General features: G+C 41.9%; 1 protein-coding gene across 4 annotated transcripts in view; it reads right to left on the reverse strand.

Moving 5' to 3' along the window:
* invs (inversin) overlaps positions 1-16,526 on the reverse strand; it is a 33,867-nt gene that overhangs the window by 15,026 nt on the left and 2,315 nt on the right. For 2 of the 4 annotated variants that reach the window (XM_086038198.1, XM_086038197.1), the window contains exons 3-8: positions 8,451-8,550; positions 7,831-7,997; positions 5,917-6,090; positions 3,326-3,493; positions 1,170-1,350; positions 130-239 (exon numbers count right to left, since the gene is read on the reverse strand). In XM_086038198.1, coding sequence (XP_085894324.1) covers positions 130-239; positions 1,170-1,350; positions 3,326-3,493; positions 5,917-6,090; positions 7,831-7,997; positions 8,451-8,550 — 900 coding nt within the window. Of the gene's footprint in view, positions 1-129; positions 240-1,169; positions 1,351-3,325; positions 3,494-5,916; positions 6,091-6,479; positions 6,602-7,830; positions 7,998-8,450; positions 8,551-16,526 lie in introns of those variants that run through there. The other 2 variants (XM_086038199.1, XM_086038200.1) reach the window with 2 other exon arrangements.

A 16,526-nucleotide genomic window follows, 5' to 3' on the forward strand; every position in this document is an offset into this window, starting at 1 on the left:
GATTTGGGTTCAATTTAAGGCAAATAAATTGATCAGTACAAAAATAAAATCCTACAGGTGGTGTGGTAATCCATTTTAGTCAAAAAATCTGTTATTCATTGAGTGGTTTACTGTGTGCGCATGACTCACAGCGTTGTTGCTCTGTGCCCCGTAATGCAGAGGAGTCGCTCCCTGGCTGTCTGAGGGAACGGTGCCCGACGTGTTCCTCTCTAGCAGCAGGTGGACAATTCTGGCGTGGCCTGTGAACACATGTTAAAAACAAGAAAATGCAGATAGTTCTCAACTTCCACTTCACACTACTATTTTACTACTACCAGGAGGCAACCTCAAAGTATCTAATGGTTTATAATTGAATTCCCACCAAAATGTATGTATTACATGACATTTGAAGGTAGGGATTGAGAAGTAATTGTAAGAATGCAGAATAAACTAACCAAACCAACCAAAAGTTACTTAAGAAACAACAATTTTGTTTATGCAACTGGTTCAGGGTGTTATCTGTGTTTTGCACGGATCAGATAGGACAGGCTCCAGCTCCCCACTGCTCTCAACAGGATAAGAAATATAGAAAAGGAATGGATGGATTCATTTACATTAACTGTAATCATTTATTGCAATCTGTATGCTTTTTCAAATCTGAAAAAGCTGCTATTTTAAACTGAAGTTTCCTTTCATACATTTTATACAGCAGTCTCGTTTTATTTGAAAGCCAATTCAAGGCTTTAGGGCAGGGGTGTCGAACTCCGGTCCTCGAGGGCCGCCGTCCTGCCTGTTTTCCATCTCGCCCTGCTGCAACACACCTGTTTCAAATGATCAGCTCATCGGCAAGTTCTGCAGGAGCCTGATCTTGAGCCCGATCGTTTGAATCCGGTGTGTTGGACGAGGAAACCTCTAACACATGCAGGAGGGCGGCCCCGGAGGACTGGAGTTTGACGCCCCTGCTTTAGGGTTAGGGTTTCGATTTCACACATAATCACTGACAATCGTATCTTTGTGAGTGACCTTGTGTGACCTACAAACCTAATAAGCTAAAATTGTGGATAATAAGTGACATTTTACTTTTCAGGTAGTACGCCCCACCAAGTTAAACCGGCAAGCCACAATGTTGGAAGGACAAGAAAAGGCAGTGGATCACGTAATGAGCCGATGTGGGATGTGCGTCATCTTACCGAGCAGGGCGGCCCAGTGCAGCGGTGTCCTGAAGAGGTTGTCGTAGGCAGTCACATTGCAGCCCTCGTAGGACGTCAGCACCTCAACCACTGCCTCGTTACCGTCGGCGACGGCGAAGTGCAAGGGTGTCCGACCTTCATAGTCCTGCCAGTTCAGAAGGGACTCCGTGGGAGCTGCTTCCTGCACACATGCAAGACATGAAATGTACCAATTGAGCTATAGTGGGCAAGAATGTCCGATGAATGTGAGGTTTTGAAAGATGTATTTTAACCCTTTTTTTTCCAGGGTATCAATTCACCCTATCTTAATACAATAATACATTATACATATGGCATGTGCTTCCATAGACTGCTGAGATTAGGCAATTTTTTTTTGCTTGCCCTTAAAATGCACCGTTGTGGTTGTCACCGCTTTTTTCAGGGCCGATACCGATTATTAGTAGTCAAGGCGGCCAATAACCGATATTTGAAGCCGATATTTGTAGAAAAATGGGGTAAAATTGTGTAAAATTTATGAAAAAAAAAACCCCAACACTTTACTTTGTTTAAATGCCTTTAAGCCCATGTTTATTAAACGTCTTTAGTGATTTACAAGATGTTAAAGCTTTTCTAGATCTTAAAAAATAGACAACTTTGTTTTAAGTCTCACAAAAAAGTGCAGGGAGCTCCCAGGCTCAGCTGCATGTCTAACAAATATCTCCTTACAGTAAATCGTTTCCTAAAAATCCACTATAACTGAAATGTTTATCTTTCAACCATCTTTGTTTTAAAGTTCAAAAACATAAAAGTGAATCCTCAACGCAGCTACTAGCCAGAAAGATAAGCATGTTTCCAAGACCGGACTTTCACATGCAGTACTTTGCCGTCAATTTTTGCACAATGTACAGCACTTGGAGCAGTTATTGTTTTAAAGTTCTCTATAAATAAAGTTGTGTTTAGCTTTTCATTACGTGGCTTACACACAGACACGCACACACTGCCACTCACGTCTTACTTTTATCACCATTTCCCTATATTATAAGCAACTTTACTTCTCTAAGGAGCCATGTCGTTCACAAAGCGGTTAGCCGCTAATATAGAAGGGCTCATAGTAATGTTACAAGTGAGTTATAGTCGACTGACATTTACTAAAATTTTGGCGAAGTCTATTGCATTACCTTGAACTACTAACTCGCCGACTCCCGTCGTGTATGTGCCTGGCTCGTCCAGGAGACCCGGAGAGAGAGCGAGCGCGGAGCACACACGCAGCTTTACGCTGATTGGCTGTTACGCTTCAATAGGGTGTTTTCAGTAACAGCTGCATTACTGTATTGTCTTGAGCTTCTCAAAAGCTCTTGTGAAAAGTAAAAACAACCCTTTGAGTAATTCATAGTCAAGTCCACAAACAGTAAAAAGTTCCTGAAATTAAAGAACAGAGAAGTTCATGCGATTTGTCCAAAAATAATTCACTTTTTTTTTTTTTTTTTTTTTTAAGAATCAGAATCGAGAATTGTTCCGAACCGGAATCAAATCAAAGAACCAGAATCGGAACTGTAAAAGTCCAAATTCAAACGATGCCCAAGCAGAAAGAACAACACGATGCATTGTAGACAGCGGTAACGGTAAATGTGGCCACAAAATAGGTGGAAAAAAAGCCACAACTATTGCCAAAGAAAATGTTTTGGTTCTCGACTTATTTTGGAGTAATGTGCATTGATTCCAATGCTACCACTGTATCGGTGTGTAATGCATAATCCTTAGTAGATCAGAAAGTTTTTGCTATGGGGTGGGTACCTTGTAAGTCCGTTTTTAACTAAAATTGACTAAAACTAGACAAATCTTTTTGAGTTTTCGTGGACTAAAACCAGACCAAAACTATCACGAATAGGAATGACTAAAATGTGGCTAAAACTAATAAGCATTTTTGCCCCAAAGACTAAGACTAAATCTAAAAAGCCTGCCAAAAGCAACACTGAGTGAGTCACGAATTCCTAACGGTTATTTGCCCAAATATTGGATGGAGTGAATGTATATATTGTAGTTGTGCCTAGTAAGCGTGCAATTGACATTGTGTTTGGCGTAGAGAAAATACACAATCAATCTACAACGGTGCACTCAATTCTTCCTTCCTAATCGAAACGGATATGACATTCATGGCGACTTTGCGTGACGTGTACCAGTATACAGCGGACAGTTTGCGTGGCGCTGGCTTCCTGGCTGTGCGCGGCCCAGTGCAGGGGGATCTTGCCCTCGCTGTCAGGGATGCCGATGTTGGAGTCGTGCTTGATGAGGAGGCGAACGTGCTCCGGCCGGTTATAAAACGCTGACCAGTGCAGGGCGGTTTGCTGTGAAGGCAGATCATCAGGACAGATTAAAAGGGAAGAGATAGCGAAGACAACTTGGGTCTAGAACAGTGAGTGCCGTTGTGGCTTTGCGGCTTTGAGCGTTTCTATTACGCAAATGAAAAATACTCCACCAGGAAATCTCAGGGCAAGTGTCAACACAAAGCTCACATTGACGCTGGAGCTGAGGAGGAACCCAGATAGCGCCTAAATGAAAGCTACTGGCTGTCATCTGACATGATGATGCATATTGGATCATTACAAAACTACTGATGTCACACCTCAGCATCGACGGACAAGAGAGACTCTGTCCTTGTGGCCACAGACATTAAGGCTGAACTGCGACATGAGTGCACATGATCTCAAACTCCTAGACTAATCCCATTTGTTATGCGGCTGACACTCAGGCTTGATGTTTTTCCGGCAGACCGTAGAAAGGTTCTCAGTGCGTGTTGTAATTACACACAAATTAAACAAATGACCTTAAAGTCATAACATTTAGGCAAGATTTCCTGGAAAAAAAATGTGACCTCAATTCATAAGGTTGAACCACTACCTTTTATGACAAATCAGGTCTACAAATTATTTCACTCCTGTTTTTTTGTTTTGTTTTTTTGCGTGTGTTTTTGTGATACCACGAAAAGGGGGAAAGCAATGGCAAGAGGAAAGATATGATGGCAGCCTGCTAAATAGGGACTTTTTGCAACATAGTACAATTTCAATCACACTACATATTGTACCTTAAAGAGGGACTCAAAATATAATGACTATTTACTGACACACTTTATAAATCACGCTTTCTATATCTTGATTGTTTGTTTTACCTCAGACGTGGTGGTTTCTTGTATATCAAATTAGAGGAAAGACAGGGGAACAGAGACGGCTGATTTTTCACAAATCTAATTTATCATGTCCTAGCGTTAAATCCTAATGACGGTTTTAATAAATATGAAAAGAAAACATCAGTTTCTTTTCTTCAACGTTCGTTTTCATAAGAAAATTTGCACCGGAATGCTATCTTTTAAAATTGCGGATTTTGATGTACACTGCGGGCAAAAATTAGGTATGCTTTAAATTTTTCTTCATTTTATTCTCACATCTTTTCCTTCCATCCGTAAAAGTAGCTTTTTATTGCTGCATCCTTCCTTTCATCTTTTCTTCACCAAAACCAACTTTTTTACCTTCCTTCCTTTGTTAATACTCCCCCTCCCTCCTTTCTGACCCCTTTCCAGCCTTCCTTCCCCTCAGACCTGCTTTTTTTCCCTGGTATCTGACCTCATTTCTTCCATCCTTTCTTCCTTTTGCCTTCAGACCTGCTTTTTTATTAATGCATCCTTACATACTCCCTTCCTTCGCTTAAACCTACTTTCTTCTTCAGTCACACCTTTTCAAGCACGCTTACATCCTGCACATTCGTTACCTTCATCAATGTTATCGGTGAGTACACAGCTGATCTTTCATTAAAGAGCGGTTATCTTGTTTTTTCACTACATGACACTTGAGACTAACTCAACATTCGAAAAGATAGATGAAACAATTCTTGATCATCGTGCGGAAAAATTGTTTCTAAATACAAACAAGTGAACAAAATATCTCACTATTATGTAGAAGTACGTTGTTTTTTCCATCTTCACAATATTGCTAAGAAATGGCAAATTCTGTGCATGAGTGACACAGAGACAATAGGTCCTGCTTTTATTACATCTCGACTTAACGATTGTAAGTTTGATCATATTACCCATCTACCGGCCAATTTAGAATGGCTCCCGGTCCACCTGAGATGTGATTTTAAGGTTATGTTACGTATATAAATATTACAAGGCTTAACACCTTCCTATCTTGCTGACATAGCAGTATTAGTACCTTCCGTTCCATCCCATGCTTATGCTCACCACACAGCGATGTTGTGGTGACTCCGAGAGCTGCAAAGAAGTCATTAGGTTCTTGCGCATTCGCAATTCGGGCTGCAGTGCTTTGGAATGTCCTACCTGTGGAAATTAGCGCTGCTACCTCTGTAGAAATGTTGAAATCTCAGTTCATGACTTATTTCTACACACTCTTATTTGGTTAAACCACACCTAGTATGCAACTAGTCTATCACCACTGATATCTGGATTTTGGCCTGTTTCACTGCCACTTCTCCGCTTTCCTCCCCCACACCTCCTCTTCTGCTCGGAGGGCGCGAGAGGCAGTTGCTGTGAGGATTCTGTATCGACCAACTGGGACAAGAATTGAGTATGACCACTTTCCCGGAGGTGTCTGTTTACCTGTGATGCTAATGCTGTTTATGCTAACATTGCACAGCATCACATCATGTGATTAATGCTGACCACTTTGCATCTATTGCAGCCTGGTCATCCTGGTAGGGGCATCCCTCAATCTGTAATCCCTTCTCAAGGTTTCCTCATTCCCACCCTCCACTGTACCTTGTTCTTGTCCTGTGTGTCGACCTCCCCTGGGCCGATGTGCTTAAGCAGCAACGCGAGGGCTTTCGGAGAAGGGTGTCGCGTGGCAAGGTGCAGCGGGGTCATCTCTTCCAAATCTTTCTGGAGCCAGTTGGCGTGTCGAGACAGCAGCAGCTTGAGGAAACGGACATTCCCCTGCAATACAAAAAAAAAAAAAATTCAGATTTCGGCAATATCCTTCACATGATATCACAGTGCTCTCACTAGTGGTGAACCAACGCTGATGACACACACATCCAGGCCCATGCACAAGCTTGTGGTCTTTTAGTGGTGTCTTGTTCAATTCAGGGGTCATCCATCTTCGTTCTCTCTCATTTTGGTGCGTGTGATGAGCTGTTAGACAGCAAACACCTGATCTGCCCCACCCCCACACATCCCCACCCCTCATCATCATTACCATCATCGTCCTCTGTTTGGATGGGATTCAGCCAGGGCCTCCCGTGTGATGTACTGCCTAACAGCTCTCATGGGACCCTGGGTTGTGTGTCTGCGTGGCCCTCGGTGAGTGTGTTTTGTATATTTACCATGGTGCCGCCTCAAAGCCGCACAGCCTGACGGATCTATCTTGTGTGTGAGCATGCATCTCGACCGAGAGAGCGTGTGTATGCGCTCCTGTCCTCCCTATTCTCAGTCCAATTAGATCCGTAATCCCTGGCCTCTCTGCCTGTCTCGGCCAATTATTGATCCTGTGTCAAAGAGACAGGGCTCCCCATCACTATCATCCCCACATGCGCACGCACACACCAATACTATCTACTAAGTCTACTACTACTACCCCTTTCCTCAACAAAATCATGATGACAAATCATAGAAAATGGTACCAAATAAAGATATGCCTGAGTGGAAATATACATTTTCACCGCCAAAGAGATTGCTCTTTTTCGTTTGTTAAGAGTTTCTGAGAACTCATTTCACTAAACCCTTCACAGACGGTGCTTGGAAATGACATCTGTCACAAAACTCCCCGGACTGGGGTCACAAATGACATTTCGAATCCAAGATACAACACTACAACATTTTGTAATATTTCTAATTTTCTTATTGTTATTATCATTATTATTATCATATACAGTACATACTTATAGCTGACTAATAGTTTTTATTACATCTTTTTACTGGTTGGATAGGGCAAATTACATGGTTCTCCAAATACTAACTAAACTTTCCTTAAACATTTTTTAATTTGTTGACGTAAAATTTTTGGGCAATTATGTTATTTTTTATTACGAGTCTTAAGTACCTTTCTGGGTTCACTTTTTTTACATCAGAAAAGTATTCTAATTAAAGGTGTGATAGAGTTGTTGAATCATTTAGAAAAATTATTATATTGATAATTATGACTCACTTTTCTTTCACCATATTTAATTAGAACCCTTTCTTGAGTGTATTATCATTGCCGTTTATTCACTGATTGGCTTCTACTGCCTTGTAGTGAGGCTTGCGGCATTCATTTCAACTTAATTGACCAAACATGCTTCCTTGCCCTATAAAAGATTATTACTGTATAAGTATGAAATGCTTTCAGGGTTATTCCCATTCTCTATTAATTTGTCTCCCAGTACCCCTGAGGTGATACTTGCAGTCACTAGGGGGCAGTGGCCTCCCTCTTTCCACCGAACCGCAGCCTGACAGATTTAGTTGCTCACTTGCTCGGCTATTATTTTTTATTATGATTTGCAGTGGATAAACTTCGCCAGCTGCACTCAATTCAAGCTCAAAACATGCCAATTTGCCTCATGTGCAAACAAGCGGCATTTGACAGGCCTTGCCCCCTTTGGCAAATGGGGAAACATCCTTAACTCGTTGACTGCAATGCCAACGTGTGTGTGTGTGTGTGTGTGTCGGTGTGCGTGTGGGGGTCAGCGGAGGCCATGCCTTCTGTGCGGCGAGGTGCAGAGCCGTGCGCTGGCTGTGGTCGGTTTTGTTGACTGAGGCTCCGGCCTTTAGCAGAATCTCGGCGCAGTCTAGGCGATCAGCCAGCACGCAGTACATGAGAGGGGTGCGGCCAAACTGATCCTCAAGGTCCCGTAGGACTGGCTCTGCTATACGCACAAATACACACATGCACAATGAATGGATGATGGTACTCGGGGGGGGGGGGGGGTCTTGAATGCACTTATTAGCTAGAATACTACCTCAGTGTGACTCACAATATTTGAACACAAGGTATCATTGGCCATTTTATGGAAGTGAGCATCTACTGTTTTTTTTTTTTTTTCCTGCAGTGCAAAAAGCCTCATTCTGTACTGGCAGCATGGGTGTTCTGCCGGGGCTTTACCTTGCCCTTCGACCTTTCTGCAAAAAATTTCCTTGCAAAAATCAATAAAGCACTCCGGCATTACATACTAATGTGAAAGCACTCTTGTCTGTGTAGGTAGCAACAAAAAAAAAAAAAATCCTTTTTGAGTAAGTTTTTTGCCCGATCACATTTTTCAAGAGCTGTACTTTTGGCCTCCTCATAGTGATGCACCTCAAGCTAGTTATATGCTATTTACCTGTGATGAGTTTGAGCAGCACGTTCCTGTCGCCATTGACAGCGGCGGCGTGAACTTGCGAGCCCAGAGGGGCGGCGCCCGGGCCAGACGGCGCTGAGGCCTGTAACACAAACACATAAGGTCACAACCCGGCTTGTATCTATTTCCTATGCATTAACAATAGCTTGCTTATCAAGAGTTGACCAAAGAGTAGGAAATTCTTTCAGTCATTATTTAGCTCTAAGCATGAAACCAAGGTGAATTTCACCATCATCATGGTCATCATCACCTACAAAATGAACAAAAACATCTTGCTGTTAACTATGATACAGGTTGAAAAAGAAGTGAACCAAATACTAAACCCGAAAAACAACACAAAGGTGAATCTCGAATTTCACATAAGTGTAATAAGAAATTAACGACACTTAAAGTGGAAGTCAACCCAAACATATTTTTTTCAAGAATATATTCTATACAGGCCCTCTAGTTGAAACAAAGCATTCTGATTAATATTGCGTTTGTGGAATAAGTGTTAATCCACTCATTTTTCGCCATCTCTGAGGGCTGCCATTTTTTCACTTCTGTCAACTGAAAATGACGTCACAAATGCGGGTGGATTTTGCTGCTTAACTCATATTCCACAAAAGCAATATTAATCAGAATGGCGTGTTTCAACTAGTGAGCCTGCATAGAACCAAAACATATGTTTGGATTGACTTCCTCTTTAAGGCCCTTTTCCACAGAAACTCTTCCAAAAAGAAGTTCCTGGTAAATGTTTAAAGCGAAACAGAGACCTTGCTAGGAGGTTGGACTTTCGAGGTCATCATTTTATATTTTTGCATCATGCTTTGCGGACATACAATGAGATGCAGGTGTCTTGATTTGTTTTTCTCTGAGGAGGAGTGCTGAGCAAACTGGACGACAAAGTCAGAAACAATAAAAATCATGCCTAAGTATCTACATGTTTTGGTGAGCTGATACATGCTCTCATCAAAACAAATAAATTAAAACCCGAGTTAAACAAAAGTAAGACCTTTTCAAAAGACTTGCTCGCCAACTGGCTGGTTCACACACGTCACTCAAGTACTATTAACAAAACTCTACTGCTTTAAATTAACGTTCTGCTCATTGACCAGGGGTCTTGCAAGATTTGCTGATAAATTGCTTAACGTCATGTATGATGATTTTACTTAAGAGGCACAGTATTTGTATTTTGGCATACGTGGACATGCGGCGTTTGAAAAGATGCATGTGTTTAAATCAGTGATGTTCGGCGACGTTCATGGCTGGCGAGGCACTGACAGAGTCAGAGTGACAGATTTCTGAGAAAAAGGGGAATTTTACATTGCATTATCCACCTGACATTAAAAACAGGTAAACAAAATTATAATATTCTCTTTACACACATATTTGGCAGTGAAGATTGTAACATACCTAGGTACGTCTCTGCATAAAAGAACGGCAGCAACTTTAACCTGCGTGCTCTCATACGCCCCCTTCAGTAATAATATCGGCCTCACCTCAGCAAAACTAAATAAAAATATTGGGAGATGGAGAATCTACCAATTCCCTCTTCATTCCCCCGTTCAAATTGTTTGATGTCCCTTTGTCAATGACAGCAATTTTGACCCCCCAAAAAAATACTGGATTAAAAAAAATATCAATATAGGTCTCGTGTAAATCACAGACCAGAGCGCTAAAACTGAAACAATTGTGTTCAATAACTATTCATTTAGTTTTTACTTTTTCACCTGGCTCCCCTGACTGCACACCCCTAGTTCAAATTAATGATAACAAAAAAAAGGGTTTTCTCCATCTGTGAAAATGATCATTTAATCCAGATGAACACCTGACATTCCATTGGCTGTCAAACCCAAAATGAAGACATTTTGATAACGTATTGGCAAGCTGATGTGTTCTGACAGAGTCGATGTGAATGTGTGTGCGGTGTGCCCCCGCTGAGGGGGTTAAATCTCTTCCTGGCCCCACTTAACAAGAGCCCAGTGAAAGCTGGGTAATCTGTAGACAGGAAGCAGCTGGGGAGTGAGGGGTGGGTAGATGCAGGCGTGATCCCTGTGTGAGCATGTAAGAGGGGGGTCTCTCCTCATGTCTTATTAATGTCTCATTAATACTGCAACATGCTCCGCTCTGTGTGTCTGTGTGTGTATTATGTGTGTGTGTGTCGCGGGATATGGGACAAAGCCTGCGGGGTACAACATAGAAATCAATCATTGCCCCTAAACACATCGAAGCCAGCGGCGCTAACCAATTCCATCCCATGCCGCAATCTGCGATTTCGACAAGACAGTTTCATCATACAAACACATTCAGAACTTTTCCTCCTTCAATTTATTGGCAGGAAAACGTCCGTTGGGAAGAAAGCAAAGAAGAAGAAGCTAATGTCCTCCAAGGTTCTCATCTCAGCCTCCATCCCTGCTGCCATCTCGTAAAAAGAGCTCCTGCAGACGGTGCGTGCGGCATGGCAATTACCCATCAGACCTCCTGCTTTCTCACGCTCAACCCAAGCAGGGCAGTAGGAGACTTACTAGACTTACTACCTTGAACCAAAAGTAAATCATCTTGTGTGTTTGGCACATGTGCCGTGTCACGGGGAGTTATTTGCCCTGAGAATTGTTTTATTTCCCGGGATTTTACGGAAATCCACCACAAACATCTAAACTTATCGCTAATTGACAGTGATTAGTCACAGTGTAATGTCTAACATGTGCGGCAATATCCGAAAAATACAATAGCAACTTTGCATTTGCAACAGATGAAGCATTCAGATTTCCATTTTTGTTTTTAATACAGTATCAATTACAAAATCCATTTATCTAACCAGAAATAGCATAAAAATGGCATCCCAATCGGCATCCCACAGTTTTTAGGGTATTGTATGTATATAGAGGGCAGGCTGAAAAGTAGCTGTGCTCTTTTAAATGACGGTTTGTTTTTACAGGTACAGTTTAGTGAATGTGACCGATAGGCCTTTTTTTTTCCATTGGACTATGGGGCGCTTATGACTGTGCTTTGCGAAAAGAATCCCACAAATTTGATGCTGCTGTATGTGCTAGAAGCCATTTAAAGGGGAAATCAACCCAAACATTTTTTTTTTCAAGAATACGTTCTTGGCTCACTAGTTGGAAAACGTTGGAACACAGCATTCTGATTAATATTGCGTTTGTGGAATATGAGTAAAGCGGCAAAATCTGCCATCTCAAGGGGCTGCCATTTGGTCACTTCTGTCGACTGAAAACGACATCACAGATGCTCAAGACTCAGATAACGACCAATCTTGGCTTGGCTTTGGAAAACAGGTGACCTGTGATTGGTCGTTACCTGAGCCCTAACCAAAGATGGCTAAAAACAGGTGGATTAATAACTCTTGTTCCACAAATGCAATATTTATCAGAATCCCTTTATTCCAATTTAGTGGGGCAGCATAGAACATAGACTTGAAAAAAATATGTTTGGGTTGACTTGCCCTTTAAACAGTGACATTTCATGTTGAACCCCTATTTTGTTATGAGATTTTTAATATGACCAGAATTACCCCCCCCCCCCCCCCCCAAAAAAAAGCACTGTACTTTTCCTCACATGAAGTCTACTCATGCTTCTGATATCAGAGTGATTTTTCCCCACTATGACAAGAACTCATTAAAACTTACTTTTGACTTTTCTTGATTTATTTTGATCTTTCCTCCTCTCGCGGAGTCAATATTAACATCCCCAGCTGCTACAATAAACACATGAATTGATTTATGAATAATGTTAAATACAAGAGGGGAACACAACAAAATCTGAATTTCAGCTGCCACGGACTATGGGGGACACACTCATCGATAAAGTGAATTGATGTGAGGGACATTCAGGTCAGTGAGAGGAGGCAATTAGAGTTTCATGAGGAGCCGAGTGTTTTGGAAACACCTACAGTGAATCCAAATTTGTCTAAAAAGGCTTTTGAGATGGCGCGTCTGGAATCAAACAAAGGGGGTTGTAAAAACAACGGCCGGGTCCTGTTGAGAGCTTTGCAGCGGGCTCATTTTCCCATTCACGCGCGTTCCTCGGGGAGCACTTCACTTGTTAATATGAAGACAATAACTCAGAGTAAAGCATTGATCACAGGCCGAGGGCCGGGCCGAGTGATTGTTTATCTGTAAGAGTATCGATTCATGCTGATGCTGACATTATTTATTCTTTATTCATAGTCCCGCTTGTATAAATACAACAAGTTCAACAAAGAATCTACACTTTCAATCCTTTTAAAAACTCGACAGGAGTGCTACACACGCACACAAAAAGTAGACCCAAAGTGCGTGTGTGTCTATTTTAGTCTATATGTTAGTCTCACTGTTGTTTGGGCTTCGTGAAGGAGTCTGGTTTTGATAGAGGACAAAACTAAGGCACGCTGGGTAAGCAGTGGGAAAACGGCACAGAAGCCTGTGGCCTTTCGCTCTATTATAGGTAACACACGCACGCACACTTTTATATAAGCCTATTTTCTGACAGTTTAGAGCCCGAGCTAACACGAGGCTCTTAAAGGTGCCTATACCACCTACATGGCTCTCTCGGGGTGGGTGTGTAAATGTGTGTGTATCTCTGATAGCAGAGAGAAACTACAGGGATCCGTCCCTGTGTTTTGACTGACAGGTAAAGAGGTGGGAGGATGGATAATATTAGCCCACGGGGATGCCCGATCCACAAAGCCCTATTTCCGGGGGACATCCTCAATCCCCAAAGACCAATGAGCTGACTCCCTCGGCTGGGGGCCGGGCCCACGAGCACAGCGGGGCCAATCAGCAGGGCGCTGGCAGGCTGATTGCCATATATGTCTGCTAATTTACATCATTTCCACGATGCATCCTGACAAATGAGCCCCGCGGGTGCCAGCCAATCACCTGGGAGGGTAATGCAATTAGGCGGGACCAGAGCTGTCAGTCAAACGGCCACAGGCAGGGGGTCAGGTGTGGCCTGTGGCCATAACACCCCTGCCTACTGCATTGTCGTTCAAATACATGCAGATCTAGAGCAGTGGTGCAGATATGAGGAGCAGGACTGAGAGGTGTGTGTGTGTGTGTGTGTGTGCGCGTGCGTGTATGTGTGTGAATGGACGCTGTGGAGACGGAAGACCTCGGGAGATTCCTCAAGAAACACACAGATTGACTTGTGTCCTCTGAGGCACTGTGTGTGTGCATATCCGCATACGTCTGGGTGTGTGTGTTTACATGTGTTTTCGCCCACTGAGGCACACGCTTGTTTTTGCTTCGAACTACACAAGAGGAACAATACTTATCACGCTGGAACGCAGTATAGTACGGAGGTCCACCAAGGCAGAACTGTTAATAAAAGGGGAACGCTTGTGCAGTATCTGCATTGTCCATCTGTTTGTTAGTTCGTAGACTACTTCCTGTGTCATGGTGATGTAAGATGTTACGGACAGATGGGCGGGTGCATTTTTTGAATGGGCATTTTCATGTAAGATGTTACGAACATCTTTTTGAATGGGCATTTTCATCGATTGACTGATTAATTGATGAGAAATCGGTGGGATTTCATTTATTGTCTTGGGTGTTGGTTTGAAACCTTGCGAAAAACGTATCAACCGTAAAATGGCTCTCCATAAGTGAATGGGTTCTTCTTCCTTGGCTCATGCACCACTTCATCATTATGTTGCAGGACAGGTGCTACAGCCAGTGGGTCGCGTACATAAAATGGACTAGACCATTTGAATTTGTCTCCATCGAGCAAACTGATTTTCCATTGTGAGGTGTGGGTGGAATCTATTCATGCTCAAAAGTCTCTTAAACTCGCGGCCCAGGGGCCATTTTGTGGCTCGCAGGATGATATTTTGCCGCCGCCTACTAGTTTTCGGCGAAATGTAATTCTGATGTGTCTTTTTCAAAACCTAACATGGCGAGAAAGGTTGTCAATGAGAACAGCCAATTTCAGGAAAAACATTTGACGGAATGCTATTTGGTTAAGCACAGGGGCCGACATATTGTGAATGCACAGAGAAAGTTGCGCTTTACTACACATGATGACATACTGTAAGTTGAGGTAGAGACTTCTTTAGTGGGAAGCAAATAACTACTAAATTAAATGTTCTAAGTGTGCATAATGTTACTTCATTTTTTTTTTATTCCACTGCAGTACAGTGAATTTGTTCAGTACAGTTTGGTTATATTTCACTTTTAAGGACAATACATTTGCATTCAACATTTTGAACAGTTTGTTTCAAAACATTTATTTAGTTATATTTTTTTATTTAATTCATGTACAATACAGTTTGATTTAATCATTATTTGAGTACAGTTTTTTTCTCCCTATATATTCATGCAGTTTTCAGGATGAAAGTATGAAGAATGTTACAGTGGCTTATAATAATATTAAATCTGCATTTTGCCATTAAGCATCTGCCTCATTTTTTGATAAGCACATAGGCCTACTATGCTACTGTATTCTCATTTAGTTCATTATGGTGGTCCTTGGTTAGCTAAGAATTTTTAAGGTGGTACTGGAGTGTGAAACGTTTGAGAACCACGGGTACCCAGTAACAAGGACCAAGCCCTGCCACAAACAGTGAAAAACTTTAATTGACACCCCACTCTAAAATGATGCTTATATTTGCCTATATTAGTCATTTAAATGGTAAATATACCACAAACTATGATCCAAAAACAGTTTAATATCATTTCATAATCCCACAACATTACCGTTAAAAATAAATGATTTAAGGGTTATTTGACTCTTCAGAAAAAAATGAAAAAGAAATAAAAAAATAAAAAAAACACGAGTACCGTGAACCACCAATATGCAAGGCATTACTTTGTCTGTGTAGTATTTGCATAATCCTGCGAATTAACTGACAAACAAACTGCGATCAAAATAATAATAACTCTCTTTTGTTCTCATGGAGAGGGCAAAACTAAAGAGGAGCTTAAACTAATGTAGACGAGCCTTGCATTTGAGTGACACGTGCATTAGTCTTATTGGTAATCAAGTTGATCTGGGGTCTCGCGAGGTGCTGTGATATCATACCGAAGCTTTCCACTGAGTCGATAAGAGTTCCGCCCGGCATGTTGTTGATGTTTGTGTTGTGTTTGCAGGTCAATACCACTGTGAGTGGCAGCCTGTCAAGCAGTGTTAATCAAAGCCTCAGACTATAAACTAGTTTGCCAGGAACATTATGATTTCAGCTTCCCAGCAAACATTATTAAACAAAACAAAAAGCAAAGGATGTGTCCAAGAGTGAGCCGCAAAGGTCCCCGTAGCGTCTGTGTGCCTCAGATGCTGTTTGACTCACTTGGAGAGAAGGGGGAGCAGTGTGTTTTGTGTCCTCCCATTATATCACTAATGAGCAGGCCTCAGGAGGGACGGGAGAGGGACGGCGCGGCAGACAGAAAAAGACAGATGAAGAAAGAGAAAGAGGAAGGGAGACCGAGATCAGCTTGGGGACTTTTTTCTCTTCGCCCTTCCATTCCCTCTCCCCCACACCTCGGAGTCTAATTGGACTAAAACTGTGATCTAATTAAATGTCCAATTAAAGTGCAGAGAGCAACGTGCCCACCGGCGAATCACAGTAGAGGGACATAATCAGCTGGAAAAACAAACAAAAAAATCAATGCGAAATGGGAAAAGATGTTAAAAACAGAAAAAGCAGCAGAGAAGAATTGTGAGGGTGCTTTAAAACGAGTGATTTTGAGTAAATATATAGAGATAAAGCACAAGGTTACCAATAACATCCGCTTCTTACAAATATTTTTAGCCTACCTTGAATATAAGAATGGCTGAGTGGCAGTTTTTAATTGATGCACACAAATTACTAAACGATAGAGTGACTGATGACTAAAAGACTAATTTCAGTAATATGTCAGATACAAATAATTGACACTATTTGGCCTATGTGTTAACACAAGGCTTTTATGGAACAAGGGGAAGTCAAGCCCAAATTCTCTTAAACAATAATATATTCTATGCGGCCCCACTAGTCTAAACACGGTATTCTGATTAATATTGTGTTGGTGGAATAGGAATTAAGCAGCGAAATTCACGTTTATCCTTGAAGGGGCGGCCATTTTGACACTTGCTGTCGACTGA

Source organism: Filicampus tigris, chromosome 8 (assembly GCF_054856515.1).
Source record: "Filicampus tigris isolate MCC_2025a chromosome 8, RoL_Ftig_1.0, whole genome shotgun sequence".
NCBI lineage: Eukaryota > Metazoa > Chordata > Actinopteri > Syngnathiformes > Syngnathidae > Filicampus > Filicampus tigris.